At 35.9% G+C, this 23,814-nt stretch overlaps 2 protein-coding genes across 2 annotated transcripts in view; one reads left to right on the forward strand and one right to left on the reverse strand.

Moving 5' to 3' along the window:
• LOC130051172 (uncharacterized) overlaps positions 1–23,814 on the reverse strand; it is a 96,647-nt gene that overhangs the window by 66,451 nt on the left and 6,382 nt on the right. Inside the window, exon 2 of the mRNA XM_056152536.1 lies at positions 2,447–2,496. Within this exon, the coding sequence (XP_056008511.1) occupies positions 2,447–2,492 (46 nt within the window). The 5' untranslated portion in view covers positions 2,493–2,496. The remainder of the gene's footprint in view (positions 1–2,446; positions 2,497–23,814) is intronic.
• LOC130051174 (tigger transposable element-derived protein 6-like) lies at positions 19,459–20,960 on the forward strand. The gene is made up of 2 exons (XM_056152538.1): positions 19,459–20,430; positions 20,586–20,960. The coding sequence occupies exons 1-2, from the start codon at positions 19,459–19,461 to the stop codon at positions 20,958–20,960; spliced, it is 1,347 nt and encodes a 448-aa protein (XP_056008513.1).

A 23,814-nucleotide genomic window follows, 5' to 3' on the forward strand; every position in this document is an offset into this window, starting at 1 on the left:
ACGTGCAAAACAAAGGAATTTAAATACCTACAACTGTCACTCGGCCATGTATCAAATACATATCCAAACCAATGATGCCACGTGCGCAGTTCAGACTCGTATCTGCGTAAAGAAGTGCATTTTATTTACTACAGTACCATACCATAAGTTTAATATCAAACATCTCTTGGTAATTCGTTGTTTTATGTTCTATCTATCCCAGATTTAGACAGTTGCGTCAGAGCTATTTTCCTCAATTTGGAATTCACCTTACACACGTGGGGTTATTTTTAGACGTAGGCTCAACGACTAAATGTATTTCCTGGGTTCACACATGTTTATTTTCTTAATAAAATTCTCACTGATTTCTTTTTCAAGTATGCAATTAAGAGATAGTTAAATTTATTATTGATATTTTGAATAATTTGCATACCACATTGCGTTACTCTCTGAGTGCAGCCATTTCTAAACAACGAGTGCAGCCATTTCTAAACAACTTTTAAATAGTAGCTAAAACATGCATTTTCATTGGATAAGCATGATGTAATCCAAACAGAGTTGTTTTCTCCATCCGCTAGATGGTGCCACTCAAAGCTACGAAAATCGCACTAAGTCTGCCAAGGGTTTGTAGAGAAGCGGAGCGGATCGTAAACCCTTGGCTAGCGAAGATGGGCTGGTGTGTCACCTGCACAAGTTTACGATCAGCTGGTCGAGGTCAAAGTTCAAGATTTGACTTTTATTTTAGGCTATTTAATTTAAATGACTTCTATTAAGATGAGATTTCTATCAAATGTAGCCATGTATCATCACTGCATTATTTGCTTAGATTCCCAGAGGACCATAATTATGTAAATAAAAATTGTATTCAATGTTTACTGATCATGATGATGAAGTCAATTTATCATTGTGAATAAATTTGGTGATTGAGGTTGGTACTACCAACACAACAAGATGTACTGTGAGCAATGCTCACTAAGAATACCCCCCGCTTACCCCAATCTCCCAAAGGGTGTTGTTAATAGGTATAAATTACCTCTTTCCTGAGTGTAAAAATATGGTATGCCTTTGTAGAAGAAAATGGAAGATATAGTCCGAACACAAATCCATGGCATAAACCTATCATTTTGACCTTGAGATCAAAGGTCAAGGTCATAAAGGGGTCATGAATGTACATGACACATAGTCTCATGGTGATACACCCATGTCTTATGGTATGACTATGTCAAAACCCTATAATCAATTTTGACCTTGAGGTTAAAGTTCAAGGTCATATAGAGGTCATGAAAGTACTTTACACATCATCCCATTGTGATACACTCATGTGTCAAATATGGTATGCCTATGTCAAAGAACAAAGAAGTCATGGCCCTGACACGAATCCATTGTAAAAACGTTTCATTTTGACCTTGAGGTCAAGGTCATATGGAGGTCATGAAGGTACATGACACATCATCTCATGGTGATACACTCATGTGTCAAATATGGTATGCCTATGTCAAAGAACAAAGAAATTATGGCCCGGACACGAATCTGTAGACAGACAGACGGACAGAGTGATTCCTATATACTCCCCAGAACTTCGTTCAGGGGGTATAAAAATGCTGTGGATGATTGTTGAATGTGTGTTGAAATAAAGATTGGAAATTTACAACAAAGGTGTCGATTAGCATCCAAATCCCAGAGCAAGTGTAAATAAAACTAGAGATATCTCAGCAATTGGCGAGATATCTCAAATGTGCAAGAGGTGAATGTTTTTATCAATGGAACTTCTACGAGCAATTCCCCCATAAACAGAATTTAATTAGAACAAAGTCATGCTCTTTTAAGACAAATTTTCAAAGAATTTTTCTAAATATTTTAGGCCAGATTCTCTATCCTTCTCAAGGAGAGATGAATCCCAGGAGGTGTGTTCTTCATCTAAGCCAGGCACCATTCAAGATTCCATCGCAGAGCCAAGAGCTTTTTTATTTTAATGTAAATATAAATGTAATAAAATATTTGTTAATATACACAATTGTTCTTTATTTCACAAGGTTGATTGAAAAGTGTTAAATCAAGGTCGCAGGTATTAACTTTTAAAGAGGCAAAATGATCATTCTATTACTATCATAGTATGATAAAATGAAAGTGTCCCGAAATTGTCTTGCCGCGACGAAAAGTGCCCTTTTGAGCATATAATATGTGTGCCCTCTCTAGATCCTAGATTTAACACTATCTTTGTTTTATCACACGGAGGTACACGGTGACATCCATGGAAATCCTTCGTAGACTTCAAAGTCTAGCTCGCTAAAAAAAATAGGACTTCAAAGGTGCCAACAATTTAAAAGGACCGACTCCGCCATGTTTTGGACAAATTTTTCCACCATATCGCATAAAACTTGTGTTGTGTACTGTAGCATTGCATTTCAAGGTCGATATCTTTATAAACTTCACATTGCTTATATGTCAAAAGTAAGATTTTACTTACCAATGTGAAAGAACAGAAAACCATGTATCAATAATAATTTCGCCATATATCTGAAACAAAATCAAGAATTTGGTTATACTACATATTTCATCATTCATAAATAGAAGAGGCTCTTGGCACATTGCCTGCCTGGATCATTGGTTTCTCAAGGGGTGAAAATTTTCAATGTTACCCTCAACTACATGCAATAATTGTTTCATCATACTGAATTTCATACAAACACCAAAGCAGAACAAGAGGCCCATGGGCCACATGCATTGCTCACCTGAGTCACCTTGGCTCATATTTAAAGATTTTTCTATATATTCGCATGTAAAACTTTGATTCCTATTGTGGCCCAGCCCAACCTACTCCCGGGGGCCATAATTTTTACAAAACTGAATCTGCACTATGTCAGAAAGCTTTCATGTAAATGTAAACTTTCCTGGCCCATTGGTTTTTGAGAAGAAGATTTTAAAAGATTTTCCCTATATATTTGTATGGAAAACTTTGATTCCCTATTTTGGCCCCACCCTACCCCCAGAAGCCATGATTTTAACAAACTTCAATCTGCATTGTGTAAGAAAGCTTTCATGAAAACTACTTTCCTAGCTCAGTGGTTCTTAAAAAGAAGATTTTCAAAAGATTTTACCTATATACATTCCTATGTAAAACTTTGATCCCCTATTGTGGCCCCATCCTAGCCCCTGGGGTCATGAGTTTTACAAACTTGAATCTGCTCTATGTCAGGAAGCTTTCATGTAAATCTCAGCTTTTCTGGCACAGTGGTTCTTGAGAAGATGATTTTTCGAGATTTTCCCTATATGTACAACTTTGATCCTTATTGTCACCTCAAGTGGGGGGGGGGGGGGGGGGGGGGGGGGGCATGGCATAATTTTAACAAAGTTGAATCTGCAAAATGTCAGGAAGCTTTCATGTAAAGTTACACTTTCCTGACCCAGTAGTTTTTGATATATATATATATATATATATATATATATATATATAGGGAACTCGTACCCCCGGGGGCCATAATTTTAACAAACTTGAATCTGTATTAAGTCAGGAAGCTTTCATGTAAATTTACACTTTCCTGGCCCAGTAGTTTTTGAAAAGAAGTTTTTCAAGATTTTCCCTATATATTTGTATGTAAAACTTTGATCCCCTACTGTGGCCCCATCTTACCCCCTGGGGCCATGATTTTAACAAACTTGAATCTGCACTTTGTCAGAAAGCTTTCATGTAAATTTTCACTTTTCTGGCCCAGTAGTTTTTCAAAAGAAAATTTTTAAAGATTTTTCCTTGAATCTGCACTATGTCAGGAAGCCTTCATGTAAATCTCAGCTATTCTGGCTCAGTGGTTCTTGTGAAGAAGATTTTTCCTATATATGTGTATGTAAAACTATTGATCCCCTATTGTGGCCCCATCCAAACCCCAGGGTCCATGATTTTAACAAACTTGAATCTGCACTATGTAAGTAAGCTTTCATGTAAATTTCAGCTCTTCTGGCCCAATAGTACTTGAGAAGATTTTTAAATGACCCCACCCTATTTTGCATTTTTGTGATTATCTCCCCTTTGAAGGGGGCATGACTCTTCATTTGAACAAACTTGAAAGCCCTTCACCCAAGGATGCTTTTGGCCAAGTTTGGTTATAATTGGCCAAGTGGTTCTTGAGAAGATGAAAATGTGAAAAGTTTACAACAACGCCGACAGACAACGGACAAATTTTGATCAGAAAAGCTCACTTGAGCCTTCGGCTCAGGTGAGCTTAAACAAGTTTACAGACAGATGACAGACAACAGGTGATCAGAAAAGCTCACTTGAGCACGTGTTCTTAAAATTTCACTGCCCTCAAAAGTGCATACACTGATGAAAGGCTTTAAATAATAGGTGTATTAACATTAAAACATCAAAATATATGACTAATTTGGACTCATCCTAAAGTCATAACCCTGGGTTGTGAAATTCACCATTTTTTGTATATCTTTTTCTGCTATTCCTAAGTATGCATTTAGATTTTATACAGTATCCATGCAGTACGTCTGCTCCATGTTGCGAGTAAAACGGTCGCATGCATTTGTGACCAGAAAATCAATTTTGTGACTAGAGATTATAATTCAGTCGCATTTTTGCGAGTGAAGAAAAACTGAGCATCCAGTAAAATTTTATAATCAGGATCAGAACTCTGAATATTTTTCAGTCTGGGTCAAAGCAGCGTTTGAAAGCAATCAAGATGGCAGGAAAACGATGGTTACAGCACTTTGTATTTACTAGTAGTAAAAAGTAGAAGCCCCAGCCTAGTACATGTAACGAAGAAATTCAAGAATCACATGGAGAAAGTTCTGCATCTAAAGATGGCGTAGCTGTGTAAGAAAAATGCAAAAGTAAAGGAAGAACCCCAATCCTGAAATGGCTGAAGGAATTTTCATGGTTGATATACAGAGATGGCAAAATGTTTTGCAGAATTTGTGAGGTCAATAACCCATTGTCCGATTTCGCCTCGACCGGGTGTACATCTTTCAAACGTGGAAGTGTTACTATTCACGGTAACAGCTAGTAAGAGACATGTCTTTGTCCGTGACTGCATTATTAGCAATAAGTCGAGCGGGGCAACTGTTGCTGCTAATTTTCACAGACAATTACAAACTCGGGATGTAGTGTTCTTATTGATGCTGGTACTGATTGTTCAGCAAAAGATCCAACAAAAGTAGAAGCTCTTATTCGCATAAGCAGTGAAGGCCCACTTATTGAGGACTTTAAAGCAAATCCTTGTGTGGAACGCTGGGTTTTCTTCCCCAGAAACATACTGTAAAATATACAGGATGGCCCAATGCAATACAACTTTTGCCAGAGTAAATACTTGTTAGCATCCACCATGTTTCACAGCACATTTCTATTCAGTTTAAAAATAAAACAAACAAAATGCATATATGGGTGTTGATTTTTTTCTTGAAAGATATTCAAATTAAAAAAAAAAAACTTGTAAACTCTTAATTACAAAATCTTTTACCAAGGCGAGTAGAGATTTTGAAAATGGCGACGAGGAATTTAAAAATGGCGACCAGAAATATTTCTCGGTCGCCATTTTGCGACCTGATAGCAGATGTGACTTGGAGCACTGGTACATGTATCAGCAAACTTTCACATAAATACTATATACTAAGTTTGGCACCACCCTGGGGTCAAAACCCTTACTCTGGGGAAAATCAAATTTACAATTTTGGTAAAAGACTACCTGCTCTATCCATTTAGTTTCAATTTAGTATCAAAAGCACTAAAGAAAATGTTATTTAAGTGTTTTATGCATAAACACTATATAACAAGTTTGGCCCCGCCCTGGGGTCAGAACCCCTACCCTGGGGATCATGAATTTACAATTTTGGTAGAGGCCTTCCTGTTCTACATCACTATGCATTTAGTTTTTCTTACATACAGTCAAAACTGCCATAGCTACCCACTGTATTAAGCGACTCACTGTCGTATGTGACCATAAAAAGTTCCCCCGAAGACGTTACTCTATATATTGTACTTGTATTAAACGACCACCTGTCTGACGCGACTAACGACCATGATTTTTACAACCTTTTCATGTATTTTCACGAAATTTTACCTCTATTTAACGACTGTACATTTTTCGATTACACCGCGAATACTACTTTCGATTTTGGTTGAGCCGACTATTCTGGGAATTATCGCCCCTAACACTTTCGTTTTCAAACGCACGACTATTCTGGGAATTATCGCCCCTAACACTTTCGTTTTATAACACATAGTTTGGTGGTGATCTTGTTTAGTACGCCCTCTGAATTAATTATTATACCCAATCTGTCAACATGCAGGGTCGTGTGTGGTTAATTAATAAAACCCAAGTTGTTGTTTATTTAACAAAATCAAGGATCAGGAAATCAAGGCCGGTGTATTTGAAGGTGTGAATTTCGACAAACTTTAAGAAGTGCCGGGTAAACTAGATCGGAAATTAAAATCTTTACCACTTGTTATACCATTATGTGAAAAATTTGCCCGATTGCGATATAATTATAGTTTTCCTGCATGAGATACTCTCGGTTTCCAGAATAATGACCGGAACTAGCGGCTCACTTCGACATGTCCCGAGTATTTGACACGTCTGAGTTCAAGAAAGTTGCCTGCATTATTTCAAAGCTTAAAATTTTTTATGTGCATGCATGTACAATGGATATTGTGATTTATTTAATGTTTCTCAAATTGAATAACATTTTTCCAGCATGTATTGTACAAAAGGAGACACAACACTTCATCATTTGCTTTCTTACCACAAACATTGCATTTTTTAGTTACACTGTACAAGTAGGCTATACATAAATACCCTTTACAACAAAGTGTTTATAAGTTTTAGAAAATTTACATGCAGTTCATGAATGAGATTTAAATCTCATGTAAATATATGATATGAAATGCATGTTTATCATTCTTAAACAGATTAAATGTAATTTTTTATGAATAATAAATTATGATAAAACACATTGCATTCTAGATTATTAACTACAGTGTATTATTAATTTTATTTTACAACTATTTAAACCGTACTTGATATTCTTAATCATAAATTCCAAATACATGTAGTCATTTTCTCCATTGTACAAATTATTTGCGAAATTTTATCAATTAAGTGCGGCAAATAGGCAACCTGTATTAAGAGACCACCTGTCATATGTGACCTTTTTTCCATTCTCCGTTGGACAGTCTCTTAATACAGGTTTGACTGTATATGTGTGGTTCTTAAAAGAAGATTTTTGAAAATTGGTCATTTTGGGACAAATTTTGCCCTGCCCCTAAGGCCCCAGGGCTGCAGGAATCCTGAAATTTATAATTTATGTTTCCTTTGTTCCAAATATGTTTTATACCAAATTTGAAAAGAATTGGAATGATAGTTATCAAGAAGAAGTTAAATATGTCTATTGTTAACACATTTAAAAACTGACCATTTTGGCCCCACCCTGATACTAAAACCACTACCCCTGGGATCATCAAATTCACAAATTTGGTAAAGGACTACCTGTTCTTTCTAAATATCTATTTATTTTCAATTTAGTATCAATAGCACTAAAGAAGATGTTATTTAAGTGTTTTACACATAAACACTATAACAAGTTTGGTCCCGCCCTGGGGTCAGAACCCCTACCCTGGGGATCATGAAATTCACAATTTTGGCGGAGGCCTTCCTGCTATACATCACTATGCATTTATAGTTTTTCTTATATGTGTGTGGTTCTTAAGAAGATTTTTGAAAATTGATCAATTTTGGGCAGTTTTTGCCCACCCCTAGGGCCCCAGAGCTAGTGCTGGAGTCCTGAAATTTACAATTTATGTCCCCCTTGTCCCAATGATGCTTCATACCATATTTGAAAAGAATTGGACTGGTAGTTGTTAAGAAGTTAAAAATGTTCAATTGTTAACGCACTACGCAGGATGAAAACCAATTGCAATAGGTCACCTGAGTTTACTGAGTTTAAAAATCAAAATATAATTGAAATAGATTAAGAAATACATCAAACATATAAATGAATACAGATAAAACAAATAATGACTAACTACAGTAATGATCAACAGATATGCGAGCAGATCTAACATCCAATTTTAATTCGATTTTTGTAATTGCCTCAATTTTAAACCTATATATAGAAAAAACTGCATTCATTTTTGAGAGACAAAAGATATAAACACCTTTTGTCACATTTCAATTGCCCCGCCGATTTTCACACCTTCTGTAGGAATGTTAATTTCAAATACTCGGATTAGCTGACCTCTATTATGGTAAAAAAAAAAAGCACCTTGAAAGTTATACACAGGTCGGTCTTTGCATTATGCAGACAGTTCTGATAAACAATTTTGATGAAAATATTTTTTATTTGAAAAGAGAAACTTGATCATACATGTGTAACAAGACAAATAGATTATTCCTATATATACAAAAAAAAAACTGTCGAGGGTAGATATACATGTCTCTGCATTTGCTAGAAACTACCAAGGGTGATAATATGGTATCAGATTTTGTTCTGCCTGGTGGTTTTATAAGGGTGTTGCTAAAAGATGGAACGGAAAACGGAATTTTATAACAATTTAAGAATTAGAATGATTAATGTACCTATGATAACACAAAAAATCGGAAGAAAATACTTTATTACTATTAAAATCAAACTTTTCGGGAATTTGTTTACATTAAGTGGTAAAACAATTTTATTTTAAAAATTTGCATCATAAATTGATTAAGTGAAGATAAACGTTTGTATAAGAATTTACAAAGCATTTTACAAGAATTCTGAAATGTCAGCTTTGACAGATGTGTTGGCGAGCAGCGAAATCTATGGGTAGAGAACGCAAAGAACACACATACTTTAAATGCCCCGCCCCCCTTCCCCCCTACCCCGGTTGGCAAAACATCATTAACACACATTTGTAAACATGTACATGTAAATTTATACACACAATACCTTGTATGTGTATATTTACAACAGGAAGTGTGGTATGCATATATATAACAACGACAATTTGTGATCTTATTAAGTCAGCAAGTTAAACATCTTGTGTTTGATAGATATATTATTTTTTAACTAACAGAGACTTTGTGACCGGTCCCATATAGGTAGGACTTCTAGCAGTTTATTTCTAAACTAAATACTTATATCTTAATATTTAGATTAATAATGAGATGAGCTTTTAATTCCATTCAAGCATAAATTGTCTGTTAGCCTTTTAGCTATTTCATATCTGTTAATTTCTCATACTATGGATCGTAAACTTCACCTTAGTTTTCATTGGTTCTGTTTCAATCTTTCTTTCCCGATGTATCTCTTCGGGTTCAACACTAATCCGTGGGATATCGGTAAATGTACATTCACATAAATTCATCCCATATGAGGCAAACCTTTTATACACACCATGCATATATATATAATTCCCTTACGGAATTGCAGCATACTTGAAGTACATATGCAGCACAGAAGCAGTACAAAATCCCAGCACACTATCAGTACAACTCCAGCATTACTGCAAGTGTGCTGCATAACTTTTAAATGGAAGCAGCACAATTGCAGCGTGTTTCAAATATGTAAATTAGGACTGCATTCCCTTACGGAATTGCAGCGCATATTGCATTACAGCATATGCTGCTTTAGTGCTGCAAGCACATACTGTATTGCAGCATATGCTGCTGAAAGTACACTTTATTTGCACTGCAGATATGAAGTACAAATACAGCACAGTATGGGATAGTGTACTGCCAGGCAGCATATGCTGATTTTGTACTGCATCTGTACAGAAAGTGCACTGCAAAATGTTTACTTTGTTTTGCCAGGAAACTAGCTGTTTGTGCTGATTATGTGCTGCAATATGACTAACCTTCTACAGCAAAATCTTAAACAGATTCTTACAGGGCTGCATTTTCTTACTCATTGTGATGTTGGCACTAAAAGCTGACCAATGTGTGCTGCTTTTGTGCTGGTTTTTCTTTTTCAAAATCATGCATTAATATATATATAAGAAAGGTATCACGTTTTGAGCTTAGTATTATTCAATGTCCAGCACATCAATTTAAAACCACTTCATCATTGTCATTCTTTTAAAAAAACAACAACAAAAAACAATATTCTTTCCTAGTATATTGTGATTTATTGTCTTTATTGTTTTATCATGTAGAAATTTTTGTCGCCACAAAAATGAGTATCCAAAATTGCCTGAGTGAACAAGGTTGATTGTTGCATCCTTGCAGCGAAAATTGTCAATCACCTCTTCCATTTTTACAGACTGAATGATAATTATATAGCGTACTATGTACAAGTGAATATAGAGAAAATTGAGGTTTCATTAAACATCACTGTTTCACTAAATCAGTCTGTTTTGAAAACGCAAAACATATGTATTTGAGTAATCCCTTCCTATAAGAACTGATACATCTGTGTCACATAGATGATAGTCATTGAAGGTACAGACTGTGGACAAAAGTATTCGCACGGGCAATGGCGGCCATTTTGTTTATCGAAAACGTTTGACGGTAAACAAACATGTTTTTGGAGTGTCTGAACAGGACAAATAACTTGTAAATGCAAAAATATTGTAAATAAACAATTTATTTCTTATCAATAATCAATAAAGATAAATAAAAGAATGTCAAGTACCTTAATACTTTCGTGATATACCCCCGGGCCCTTTGAACTTGGCACACTCGTTGTGGAAAGGTGCAAGGATATTTTGTATAATTTACTGTAAATGAAGTCCAGATTTCCAGAATTTTGTGATACAATTCATCACTAGAATTCAATGTACAAATGTGATATTGAAGTTTTCTTTTAATTACCAGCCAAATGTTTTCTACGGGGCATAAAATCCATAAATCAGGTGATTGTGTGGGCCACTTCAGTGCTGGAATTTGTTTGTCAGTTTTGTAATTGGTTGAAAGACAAGATCAATGAACAGGTGTATGGTCATCCATAAACAGATAATTGTCATCTTGAAAGAGTTTTGCTGTACAGGCCACAAGTTATCTACGTATTTTTCAGAGTTATTCATGTTGCTATATGTATTGACTCTGCAAAGAGCAATAACGCCATGACACGTAATGCATCCCCAAATATTTTACCAGTTTCGGGGGAAATACAGTTCGCAGTCAAGATTTAAATCACTTCTTCTCTATGTATATACTCGACAGCATTTTCCAAAGACAATCTGGCACTTGTCAGAAGAAATGACCATTTTCCATTCAATTTCCAAGTTCCAGTTTACTCTACCCACACACCATTGCACACGCTTTACACGATTGACATCTCGGACAGTATTTTCTTGATACAAACACATATTTAGCATCCATTTCTGTCTTAAACATCGCCAAATAGTTTTCTTTGAAAGATTTGCATTGTTATTTTCATTATATTTTTTGTAACGTCCAACAGACAGTGGTCTTTTTCTATCCAACTGTGTCTATCTAGCAAGTCTCCGTTTTGCACGTGCACTCACTTCTTTCGTCCACTTCTTTGTTATTTTCTGTTGTACCTCGCTTTCGAAACTTATTCCAAGCACTATACACAGTTGATATAGGAATTCTCAATAATTTTCCAACTTTCCCGGAACTTTTTCAGCTCTGAACTAATGCTACGATGTTTTCTTAGCAGCCCATACCGAGTTCCAATGTTTACAACCCATGTTTTCTAATCACTACCTTGCATGTATAAACAGAGTTGCAGACGACAACAAACATCATTACGTCACATTATTGACCTTCAACTTTTAAAATACATCATCGGTGAAAGGATAACTCATGTCTCAGTGTTTTTTGGTTTTTATAAAATAGGGGGTCATTTTGACCCTCTGGGGTAAGTATCAGGGGTCATTTTCAAATAGTGGGGGTCATTTCATGTGCACCATAGTCAATGTAAATAAGAACACAATTAAAAATGTTCAGTTTATTTCCCTTTCTCTAATAGTTTCTCCTTTTTATTTATTCAGTAAAGTTATTTGTGCCATTTTCAACAAGTTTTCTTTTAACTCATTCACAGTGCCCAAGTACAAAAGAATCCATTTTTTGATCATATATTAACCACATGTAATCAGTTTGATTAAAATTTCGGACTGATTTGCTGACCAGTCGAAGTTGAACTTGGAGTCACAGTCTTAGTTTTATTATTATTGATGTCTTCTGCTGAATCTCCCAAGATTTTGGTAGATGATTTACTAAATCCATGCCGAAATAGACCTTACGTGGAAAGGAACATTAATTTGACAACTCGCTCAGCGGACAATTCGCTGACCAACTGACGAACGAGTTGACTTCATTCAGGTGAATTTAATGTAAAAATGCGAGATGTACCAATTAATATCCGAGGAGTACCAATGTAAGAAAACAAACATCTTTTTATCCAAGTTATTGAAACAGAGCATTAAAACATCGGCACTAACGGGGGGAAAACTGTGTGTCATTTTGACACAGTAATTTTTTTTCAGGGGGCCAAATGAAATTTTTGTGCGTAAATTACGGACATATGTGCGTTAATGGAAACCCTGTGTCTGTGCAAAGAGAGATAACCCGTAATGTATGATACTCGATAAACACGTTTGAAAAATGATGCGATCGTGCAAATACTTTTGTCCACAGTCTGTAGGCCCGATGGGAACAGGGGGACTCTTAAGCTATTTCAAAGAGATTGCAGTTCTTGGTAGGTTTATTTCCTGAAAAATATAATATTATAACATGAAATGGCAGGTCAGTGTTTTACTGTTCAACACAAGGTGGTTGAATACATATAAACCGACTTAATTAATACTTACAGCAGTAGCTAACCATATTTTGTATCACGATTATAATATAAAATATTGTATAACCATCTTTCAAAAAAAAGAAAGAAATGTAATCAACCCACCAAAAGGGATGGTGCCTCTTAACGTAGGTCGTGGGTTTGCTTACGTCATCGTTTTCGGCTACGCAAATCCTACGACTGGACGTCTTTTTACGTGCACATTCAATTGTGACGTAACAGTTGTCTGAATAAGTATACATGGGTCATTGACTGAATATAAAGAACATAATACTTTACCGATATCACATAAATATTACCAACAATTATTATCAAAGTAGAACATACTTCGTTTAATTTTGTTAGGTCTTTTCGTTTCTGGTGGAAAATTTCGGCTAGTAATATGTTTTATATTGTTACTGTATAAAGTTCAGCAGCGGACAACTTGGGGAGGTGAGACAGCTGGCGATGTTGGGAATGCTTTCATAAGCGTTTTAGAACCCGAGAAAAATTCGGACGGGAGTTTTCCAGTTAATGAAAGTTTTATTCAGAGATTTGACGCGTTTATGGCGGACATTTGAAAATGGCGAGTTCATAATTTTATTCCTACCCCATCATACGTGAAGATTGGACAACATTGACTAATTAAAAGCGTTGGGCAGGGATATCCTATAAAGAAATGTTTCAATGTGTCCTGCTGCAAATGTCTCTGAAAACATTTCCAGAACCCCTGGAAAAAATGAGCAGGAGTTGCGTATATAAGAGAGAGAGAGAGAGAGAGAGAGAGAGAGAGAGAGAGAGAGATTTGATCATATTTACAAATGAATGCCGGTATTGGAGAACAGTAAACTAACAATACATGTATTCTAGCAAAGTTGAACCTTACAACTGCCCACCTCAAGCAGTGTTTGAAACTCGCTGTAAAATTAGCTAGACATGCAGGACTGACTGCTTGTAAACATTGTTAGCCCTGCCAAAGACCTACTTGCCCTGCATATTTTAAAATTACTTTTGCATGTGTTGCTACATGTATCTATCTTCTAATGAAGTACGATGGACATAATTCGTTTCTAGTACATTATATAATTGTATTAAAATATTTATATACCGTAGGATATGCAGTAAAATGTACTCAATTGACGAGGTCTGCCCATTTAGTTACAGGTACAATAATGAAGTTGATTCATCTAAATTTTATTTAGCAGAAATTTTATCACGTCCGATCGGGCGACTTCATACCAAGAAATTTATTCGCCCGTGGTAAATTACATGTGTGTCGGGCAGTTGGGCGCACGGTTATTTCAAACACTGCAACGGGCTCAAGACTCTAAATGTATAAAGAACAAGAATGTGAAGTTGGTCGAAAATTAGGAAAAATAGCTGACGTTTCAAGTGAATCTGCAATAGAAGTTACAAATAATTATAATTTTAAACCGCGTTCATGTTTTTGAGGGGTTATTTGGCTTGGGAAAGTGAGGGGTGGGGGGGGGGGGGGGTTTAGATAAACATAAATATATTGTAAAATAGAAACAATTTTAGTTGTATTTCTGGTTAGATTTTTTATATTAAGACATGATTAAACTACATGTACATGAAATTGAAAACTTAACCTTAATGGGATTCAAAAATAAAATCACACCATTACATGTAGGCTATATTACTTTATTCATTGTTAATGTGAGCATGAGATCGCAAAAGAAGAAAAGAGTTTCAATTATTAGCCGCGCAACACAATTTAGATATATAGCGCAATATATGTACACATTTATATATATGAAGAAATTTTGCGACATACATTTTGTAAATAATTCATCATTTTGTCCATACATATTTGATTTCCCCTTCAAAACCAGGAGTCAATAACGTTTTGAGTTCTTTTTGAAGTGATGCATGAAAAGTAAATGAATAACTTTGTTGAATGATGTCGCGAATATTTGTAACGTTATTTGTTAAAAACTTGCTTTGATGGTTTTTTATCAAACTTTGACATCTTTTTCTTTAAAAAACAAACTCGAATACCCCATAATTTTTTTTCATAAATATTTTTGTTTCGCTTTGATATTATTAATATTATCAAGATGAACAGCACCAAATTCTGTCTATTTTAAGTTGAATTATGCAATGAATAAAGTCTATCACTATTATTTTCTATATAATTCAATGGAAAACAGTGTCGCTATCGTTAGAACAATGGTATGTTGAAGACGTAATTACCAAAAAACTGTGCTGTTGAATGAAAAACAATTTTCACAGAGTAGTATATACATTGTCAAGATAAATCGGTCAAATTTTCAGATGGGGTTTTCGAATGAGAAAAAAAGGTCTGTAAACCCGCGACCTACGTTAAATAGATCTAGACCTACTTTCATGACTAGGTATATATTCACGATGAGATTTTGTCCATATTTCGCTAGGCTCAGCTCAGGGTCAAATCAAAACATCTTTATTTTAAGTAAGACATGGTTACGACACACAACATAAGGCATAACTCTTAAGTGGTGAAGGCAGCTGGATTCATTCGACCCCAATTCAACGTTTTAATGTATGTGTTGTGTGCTCTTACTTTATCTATAAATTCATACTTACATTCCAAGTTTACACTGACTGTAGACGGCTCATCAATTGGTTTTCTAGCGACTCCTAAATCTTGTTTACGTCGTCCGCCATTGTTATTCACGGTTGTCAGTCGTTTCATGTCATATCCTCGTCTCCACAATAAAGCATATATTGCTCAATCGCTCAAAGTTTGAAAATAAACCTTCAGAACACATTGATATTTGCATTAACAATTCTTGAGCTTCAAACTAGCGAAAAGATTTTTCATAAGTATCCTAAAAAACAATACGAAGCGTGAAGGAAAGGGGGTGAAATGACTGCCCAATGAAATTACTTGCAACCGTTTGTTACACGTTTTTTTTTTAAACCATCAATGTGCAGCTTACATTGGTTTCTTATATTGAAACTAAAATTAATGATTAATAATATTTTTTCTATTAAAATAAAATAAAAAACATTAAGGCATTCAACTCATCGGCAAAACTCGGCAGATTGTACTCGCAGTAAAACATAGGAAATACGGAATTGGCCGATCGAGGTACCCTTTGATTTCCGCCGAAACACTGAGCTGCGCGCTTTTATTTGAAGCAGATGAAAGATTGGAGTATCGATGTTAGAATGGCTAACCGATTTGTGACCCGGTCTGTACAAGATCATATGTGTAACAGAGCAGTCATACATAGCACATTTAATTCAACTTCGAAGTAATGAAAAGTGCATTTCAACATGCACCAACATTATTAGGTAAGTGTTATGGAAACAGATAGGCCTAGGCTAACGTAAACATGCATTCCATTGCCATTGGTCAGGACATAGCCAATCATTGATTGCTGTGATAATATTTATTACATAGAACATATTTTATTTTCCAATTTTAGGGCCCTCAAGGGGCAGCACAGAAATATATACAAATACTGTACATATACCAGTAAAGAAAGAAGTGATTACATAACACATAGTTAGATCTACATGCATGTACAAATACGGTGTCATATATTGTTCAAAATAAATTTTCTAGTTATATTTCAATAGATGGCTCCTCAGAACATAACGTTAATGAATTTTTGTTCATCATTAAGTGTAGTAAACTTTTATCTATAGCACCACAAAAAGATTTTCTTTCATCAACAAACTTTTTCACATTTAATCATAAAATGAATCTTATCACCTATCAGGCTAATGAATTGGAGTTGCATTTGTTACATATTTGTTCATATTCCTATAGTAATAACAGAATATTATCTACCAACTTCAATCATTAATTTTATATTTTATGAGCTGATATCTGTAACTTACAAATAGATCTTTTAATATAAATTTTTTTAATTTTATTAAGGTAGTTCTCAAATCATGTTTACATTTAATTATCAGGTACTAGTGGCCATTTGAGTACAGAAAATCAGTAGGCCTAAAGTCAAGGAGAGTGGAGACCATGGGCATGAAGGCTGGTAAATCGGTGGTAAATTGTCGAAATAGGACGCATAAGGAATATGGATTACGATATGTTTGTACAAGAATTTATTGCACTAAATTTTTGCTTGATGACAGTTTACCTTAATTTTGAACAGAATTGAATTGAGCCTAGTTGAATACATTCATACTATAGATATAGTTATTCTTCTTATTATTTTTTTTTTTTAGTATATTTAGATCTACATCTTTATAATCATGTTTCTATCTGAACCAGGGTCTTTGTATTCATTTATGAATGTATGTTTAATGAGTTTAATCCTGAATATATATGCATTAATATACTACTCAAAATTTGATAAGGATCATAGATATTTTTATGCTTAAAAAATTAATAACTGCATAACTGGCAATATTGTGTCCAAGTGAAATCAAAAACGTCTTCAACAAACTTGCACTTCATGCCATGGGAAACGCGTTTCTTATCACAGTTTATGCTTTAAATTTGCTACCATTGCACGATTTTCACTCAGGCATCGGTGTCTGATTCTTTCTAAAATTTCAAACTCACTTGAGTGTTTACACTACGTTTATCAACACAATGCCCCCTCAACGTGTAAGGCGTCGCCTGACGACAGAACAACTGGGCAGATGTATTGGAATGCTTGACGCTGGCTATTCACAACGTGACGTTGCAAATGCACTAAACGTCAGCCAGAGCATTGTAAACAGGGCCCGGAACCGACAGCAAACTTTTGGTACAACAGCACACTGACATGGGGGTGGTCGTCAGAGGTCGACAACCCAAGGCCAAGACCATTTTGTGGCTCTTCAGACACGACGTCATCCCTTCTGGACAGCAACCAGCCTACGTAACGACCTCCTGAACGCCTCGGGGGTGAATGTGTCCACTCAGACGATACGGAATCGGCTTCACAATGCAGGTCTCAACTCGAGAAGGGCATGTGTTCGAGTCCCTCTGACTGTTCGACACCGGCGGGAGCGATTGGACTGGGCTGAAGATCATGTCACTTGGACACAGAACGATTGGGTTCAAGTTCTGTTCACCGATGAGTCCAGGTATTGTTTGGACTTTACAGACAGGAGGCACCGAGTGTGGTGACGACAACGTGAACGTTTCCATGATGCCAACATCAGTGAACATGACCGTTATGGTGGTGGTTCCATCATGGTCTGGGGTGGAATCAGCAGGGATGGAAGAACAGATCTTCATGTCCTGGAGAGAGGAACAATGACGGGGGTGCGGTACCGGGATGAGATCCTCGATGTTTACGTCAGACCCTACGCTGGTGCTGTTGGCCCCGAGTTCATCCTGATAGATGATAACGCCCGTCCTCATCTCGCCAGGGTGGTGGAGTAGTACCTTCAGCAGGAGACAATTGTCCGTATGGACTGGCCAGCGCGCTCGCCGGACTTGAACCCTATTGAGCATGTATGGAACATGCTGCAGGTTGCCCTTTCACGCCGTAGAGCACAACCCACGACTTTGGCAGAGCTCGGAAACGCCCTCGTGGAAGAGTGGAACAACCTTCCCATTGGAAACATCCGGGTGCTTATTGACAGCATGGCTCGACGTTGTCAAGCCGTAATTGATGCAAGGGGAGGCCATACCCGGTATTGACACTTCATCAACTAAGTGTAATGATGGACTATCCCCAAAAACTGTAATTCTTTCTCTGGTTTGCTGTTAACTTTTTGTAATGAAATGCCTTTTGGTGTTGTTATCAGATTTCAAGCATTCTGTATTGATAAAAGTTCATGCCGTTCATGAATTTTCATTCATAACCTGAGTAAACGTTTCTGAGTCAAATTTATGTCTTTTGTTATGTTAGTGGTAAATTACACACATATAACCTAGTGATCCTTATCAAATTTTGAGTAGTATAGATACAGAACATTTGTTGTTTTACATTTTGAAATCTTCCACAAAGTAATTAAGGCACTATATAGAACACATTTGTGCTTTAAAGTAGCACAGTTTTGCAGCCTAACTGCAGTCCTAATTTAAATATTTGAAACGGGCTGCAATTGCGCTGCAAACCAAATGTCCATATTTGGTATGGCGTACTGCTTTGCAGTACTAAAGTAGTACAGTGGGTTTCACTTAATCAGATTTCGCACATTCGGATATTTCGGCCAATCTGATATAATATTGCTGCACCGAACCATTTTCTATATATTCCTTTATATTTTATTCTGATAAGCAAAGTTTCAACATCCGGCTAATCTAATAGTAGAAAAACTCTGTAATATACAATTTCTGTCTCTATCCTTACAATTTCACACCTTTAGATGGTTAATTCATTGTTTATACAGATAAAACAGTTTCACAGGTGAGAAGTCACACTTCAACGCACTCAGATTGCTCCCAAGCACTCACTGATTTAAGCTACCAACATCGATTGCAAGTTACCTGGATGGGTAACCTAATTAAAGGGCTTGTGTTTATGGACAGTTTTGTCTTGTGTCATGTACCTGGCAGCATGGGGTGTGAGAATCAATTAAAATTAAAACAACAAAGGTTAAGGACATGTTACTTGCTCTACGTACAGATCAAACACCTACATAATTATGCTTATGTGTAATTGTAAGACAGATAATTAGAGTAGATAGACTTTGATCTGCAGCGTTTGATATGCAATTTTTCACTTGCATGTTTATTCTAAAGAGTAATTTGATTGAAACAAAATGGATAAGCTTGAATCTTCCGCAAGGAAAATAATTATGAGACACTCAAGTTTGCATAAATATGATATGATTTTTTCATGTCATCATATCACAATGTCGTTGAAGAGGAAGAGGACAGATTTGTCTCTTGCAGACAAATATGAGGCTGTGAAATTACTGAAGAAAAATGTACCGCAAACAGAAATTGCTAAGAGACTTGGTTGTTCCCAGCCCCAGATCAGCACAATATCGAAAAATCGAGATGCAATTCAAGCTGAGTATGAAGGATGCTCAAATCCTGAGCGAAAGAGACAAAGGTCCGGGAAAGCCCCTACGGTGGAAAGCGCATTGACGGAATGGTTTACCGCAGCAAGATCAAGAGACATACCCATTTCTAGCAATATTCTTCAAGAAAAGGCCGTAGATTTGGCATCCCAAATGAACATCAACGACTTCAACGCCACAAGCGGTTGGCTATCTCGGTGGAAACAACGCAATAACATCGGATTTAAGAAAATGCACGGCGAGAAGAAGGACGCAGACCAGGAAGCTGTCAATCACTGGATTGACAACATACTTCCGAATCTATTAGAAACATACAGTCCCGACAACATTTTTAACGCTGACGAAACTGGAATCTATTACAGAGCGCTACCGGACGGCACGCTGACCTTCAAGACGGACGCGATAGCTGGATCTAAAAAGGCCAAGGACAGAGTTACAGCTATGGTTTGTGTGAATGTGAGTGGCAGTGACAAACAGCGCCTTTTGGTAATCAGAAAGAGCCGAGATCCAAGATGTTTCCGAGGGAAGAAGAGTCTACCCGTCGTATATCGATCATCAGCAAACGCCTGGATGACAAGTGATATTTTCCGGGAATGGCTGAAAGATTTTAACAAACAAATGGTGCGTCAAAATAGGAAAGTTCTCCTCCTCGTGGATAATTGCTCAGCCCATCCTAAGGACGCCGCAGATAGACTTTCAAATGTGAAACTGGAATTTCTGCCGGCCAATACTACATCCGTGATTCAGCCTTGTGACCAAGGAATTATTAAAAACTTGAAGACCCTCTACAGATCACAAGTGGTGAGGAAAATTATCAATGAAATCGACAGTGTGTGCTCTGCAACGGACATCGCTAGAAAACTCTCTTGGACGCCGTGCATTTGTTAAGTAAAGCGTGGAAAGGCGTGAAAACATCAACAGTAGTGAACTGTTACAGAAAAGCGGGTTTTGTGCAGGAAACTGTGGCTGAAGAAGAGGAAGAAATAGACATACCAGAAGGCTTCAACAGGGAGGAGTTCTTAAATTACGTGGACAGTGACACAGATCTGGCATGCCACCGGCTACCAACAGATGAAGATATCTGTGCCCAGTTCATGAATGAAGAGAAAAGCAGAGACCTTGAGATAGACAGCGAAGAAGAAGATGAGATTCAACTGCCTGTGTCATCATCTGAGGCAAAAGACGCATTAAGTGTGTTACGGCGCTATTTAGAGGACAATGGTTGTGAGGACTTTAATGATTTATATTCCTTGGAGGAAAAATGTGACTCACTGGCCACTCGACTGAAAAAGCAGAAGAAAATCACAGAGTTCATTAACTGGATTCCATGAATATTTAAACTGAAACATTACACTTTTATTCAACTTTTATATTTATGTGACGTAGTGTGGTTATTGTAGAAACTGTGGTGATGGGCATTGTTTAAATAATAAAACACTAAAAAGAATAAAAAAAAGTACAACTTTATTTATTTTTATTTACTTCATTTATCATACGGTAAATACAATCCGGAAAAAATAGGTTTGCATTATAACTTCTGTTCTTTATACGTTGTACTTCCGGTTCACAATGGCAGCTGTTTGCGGTAAAGTAAAGACATTCAAAACTGGATTAAGTCTAATAAAAGTAAGCAAAATGACAATAAACCATTACGGTTAGAAAAATAGTAATAAATACACGTGCAGTTATGAATCAAATGTAATAATACTTGTACCTTCAAAGACATCGATATTTCGGAGATGTATAGAGTTTTGTGAGTGTAAATGGCCATTCGGCTAATCAAATATCCTGATAATCGGATAAATTTTCCCTGACAAATGGGCTATTGGGTTAACCGAAACCCACTGTACTGCAGGCCAGCATGTACTGCAGAGCAGTACATATGGCATCTGTACTGCAAATCAGCATGTACTGCAGAGCAGTACATATGGCATCTGTACTGCAAATCAGCACATGTGCTGCAAGACAGCATATACTGCACAGCAGTCTTTTTTTGCAGTACAAATGCAGACTCGTTTGCTTTAAAATTTGATGCGATACATAAATACATACATGTATTATACCAGATGTAGAACTAAATTACAAATAAAAGCATGTTCGGTTTAAGAATGCTTAATGTCTATGTTTGGGGAAAACTGTTGAAAAAGTTGCTTTTTACAATGTTGGAGGGTTTTTATTCATTGGATAAAAAGTTTGAAAACTCAAGTCTTTTTCAGTATGAATTTTTTTTTTCTTTATTAATATTTTTCATGGTAAGTATAATGATTTTAAAATACATATGCATTAGTATGAAGTAGATGAACTGTGGATGACTTCCCGCTCTCTCTTTAATTTCTGCTTCCCTTGAAAAGTTGCTCATGATAAAACTTTTATTTTGCAAAATGCTGACCTCCTCATAACATTATTGCATAAAATATTTTCTGTTCCGTCTTCCGTTTCATGTTTTAGCAACACCTGTTTTATAATAAACTGTTTACTTTTGATTATTTGAAGATTTTCAATGTTGAAATCCCGTCTTAGAGACATTTTGAAATAACTGCTCAAATTCCCAACAATGTTTACCTGTCCTACATCCCATGCCGAAATGACTTGCACGGTCTGTACGTTTCTAAGACATGGTTTGAACTATCAGCATGTTTCTATGGGTGTGGCTTGATCATGCACGAAACGATTTGCCCAAAACGGTAAACGGTCTGCACGGAACGCTGTAGGTCAGCACAGAATAGTGACGCGGTTTGCATGGAATGAAACACTTTGGAGGTGTAGTAGCATGCTTCAGGGTCTGTACAAGTACTTGAGACTTGAAAGTAGATCAAATGTTGTAATTTATTAATTTGATTGATATATTTCTCGAAATAGAACACCGATTATTAAAAAAGTTGAAATCATTTACTCGAAATTTTGCATAAAAATTCAATATTTTTGCAAATAAGGCCAGTTTTTTTTAATTTATTGGTTTATGGATTTAAAAAAAAAAATTAGGGTCGGTCGGGAGAAAAAAAATAAAAATAAAATAAACATTTTTAATATCTATCGTTGTTTTATTTTCAATAAATCATTAACATTTAATTTCGTGAGTACAAATAAATAAAACATGCATTTTAAAAATATTAGATAAAAAATTCTTTGACTAGTACGTTGTGAATTTTGGGGAAAAAAATGCAATTTCAAATTCAATGTATTGAACTATTACATGTATCTATGTTACACTTTGGTAGAACATATTAGCCGAGAATGTATTAAGTCATATCTCTTTGATGTTCTAAAGTATCCAGTATTTATATAATGTTGTTCAGTAATTTTGCTGTATATGCTCAATAAAGATTTTACATTTACAAATTGTAAACATAAAGAAAAAAAATTAATATAAGCACTATTACAATTGTATGTAGTAATTCTATTTTTAATTTCAGAATGTTTATACCCCATGAAATAATTTTTAACCCCATTTTTCCCACATAGACATGCCCATGGAATTATCTACCACCTTTTTGAAAGAAATGTTTCTTGTTTTTCATTTTTATTTGATACTCAAATTCTTTCCACCACTACACAAGGTATACTAATTTACGAGAAATATGCATACCTTTCTGAGTTTTATCTGGTCAAATTTTTACAGGCGTTCATTATAATATCAAAAGCATCTAACAATTTCTCACACTGTTAGGATTTTTGACAGCAGAGATGCAGGTACATGTATTCAAATACATTTATTATGACATGTACTGCTGTGGTATGAAGTCACTAGTTAGAATAATCTAACTGTGTCTCGGTACAGGCCCTCACCACACTCAAACCAGGTCCATAGGACATTATCACTTTAACGATAGAACATCCTATCTGAGTAGAGTCGCTAACAACTGTAGCTTCCTCTCATCTTTAAACACCCAAATAGCACTGCATTTCGTGTTATGTTAGCAGCAAGAATACGCCAATTGTATGAGAAATATTCATTTCTATCAATTCCTTTTTTATCGTGACGAAATGCCATCTGGCATCTGTTTCGTCGACAAGAACGATATAGGTATCATTACTGTCATCGTGCGTGGCCATATCTGTTTACATGGTTTCTAAAAATACGGAATAAAGATATTTCGCAAAACAAATAGTGATTACCAAATACAAATCAATAGGATTGCGTTTCATGATTTTCTATTTGCAAATTAAATTGAAAATGCATTTTAT

Source organism: Ostrea edulis, unplaced genomic scaffold, assembly GCF_947568905.1.
Source record: "Ostrea edulis unplaced genomic scaffold, xbOstEdul1.1 scaffold_62, whole genome shotgun sequence".
Classification (NCBI taxonomy): domain Eukaryota; kingdom Metazoa; phylum Mollusca; class Bivalvia; order Ostreida; family Ostreidae; genus Ostrea; species Ostrea edulis.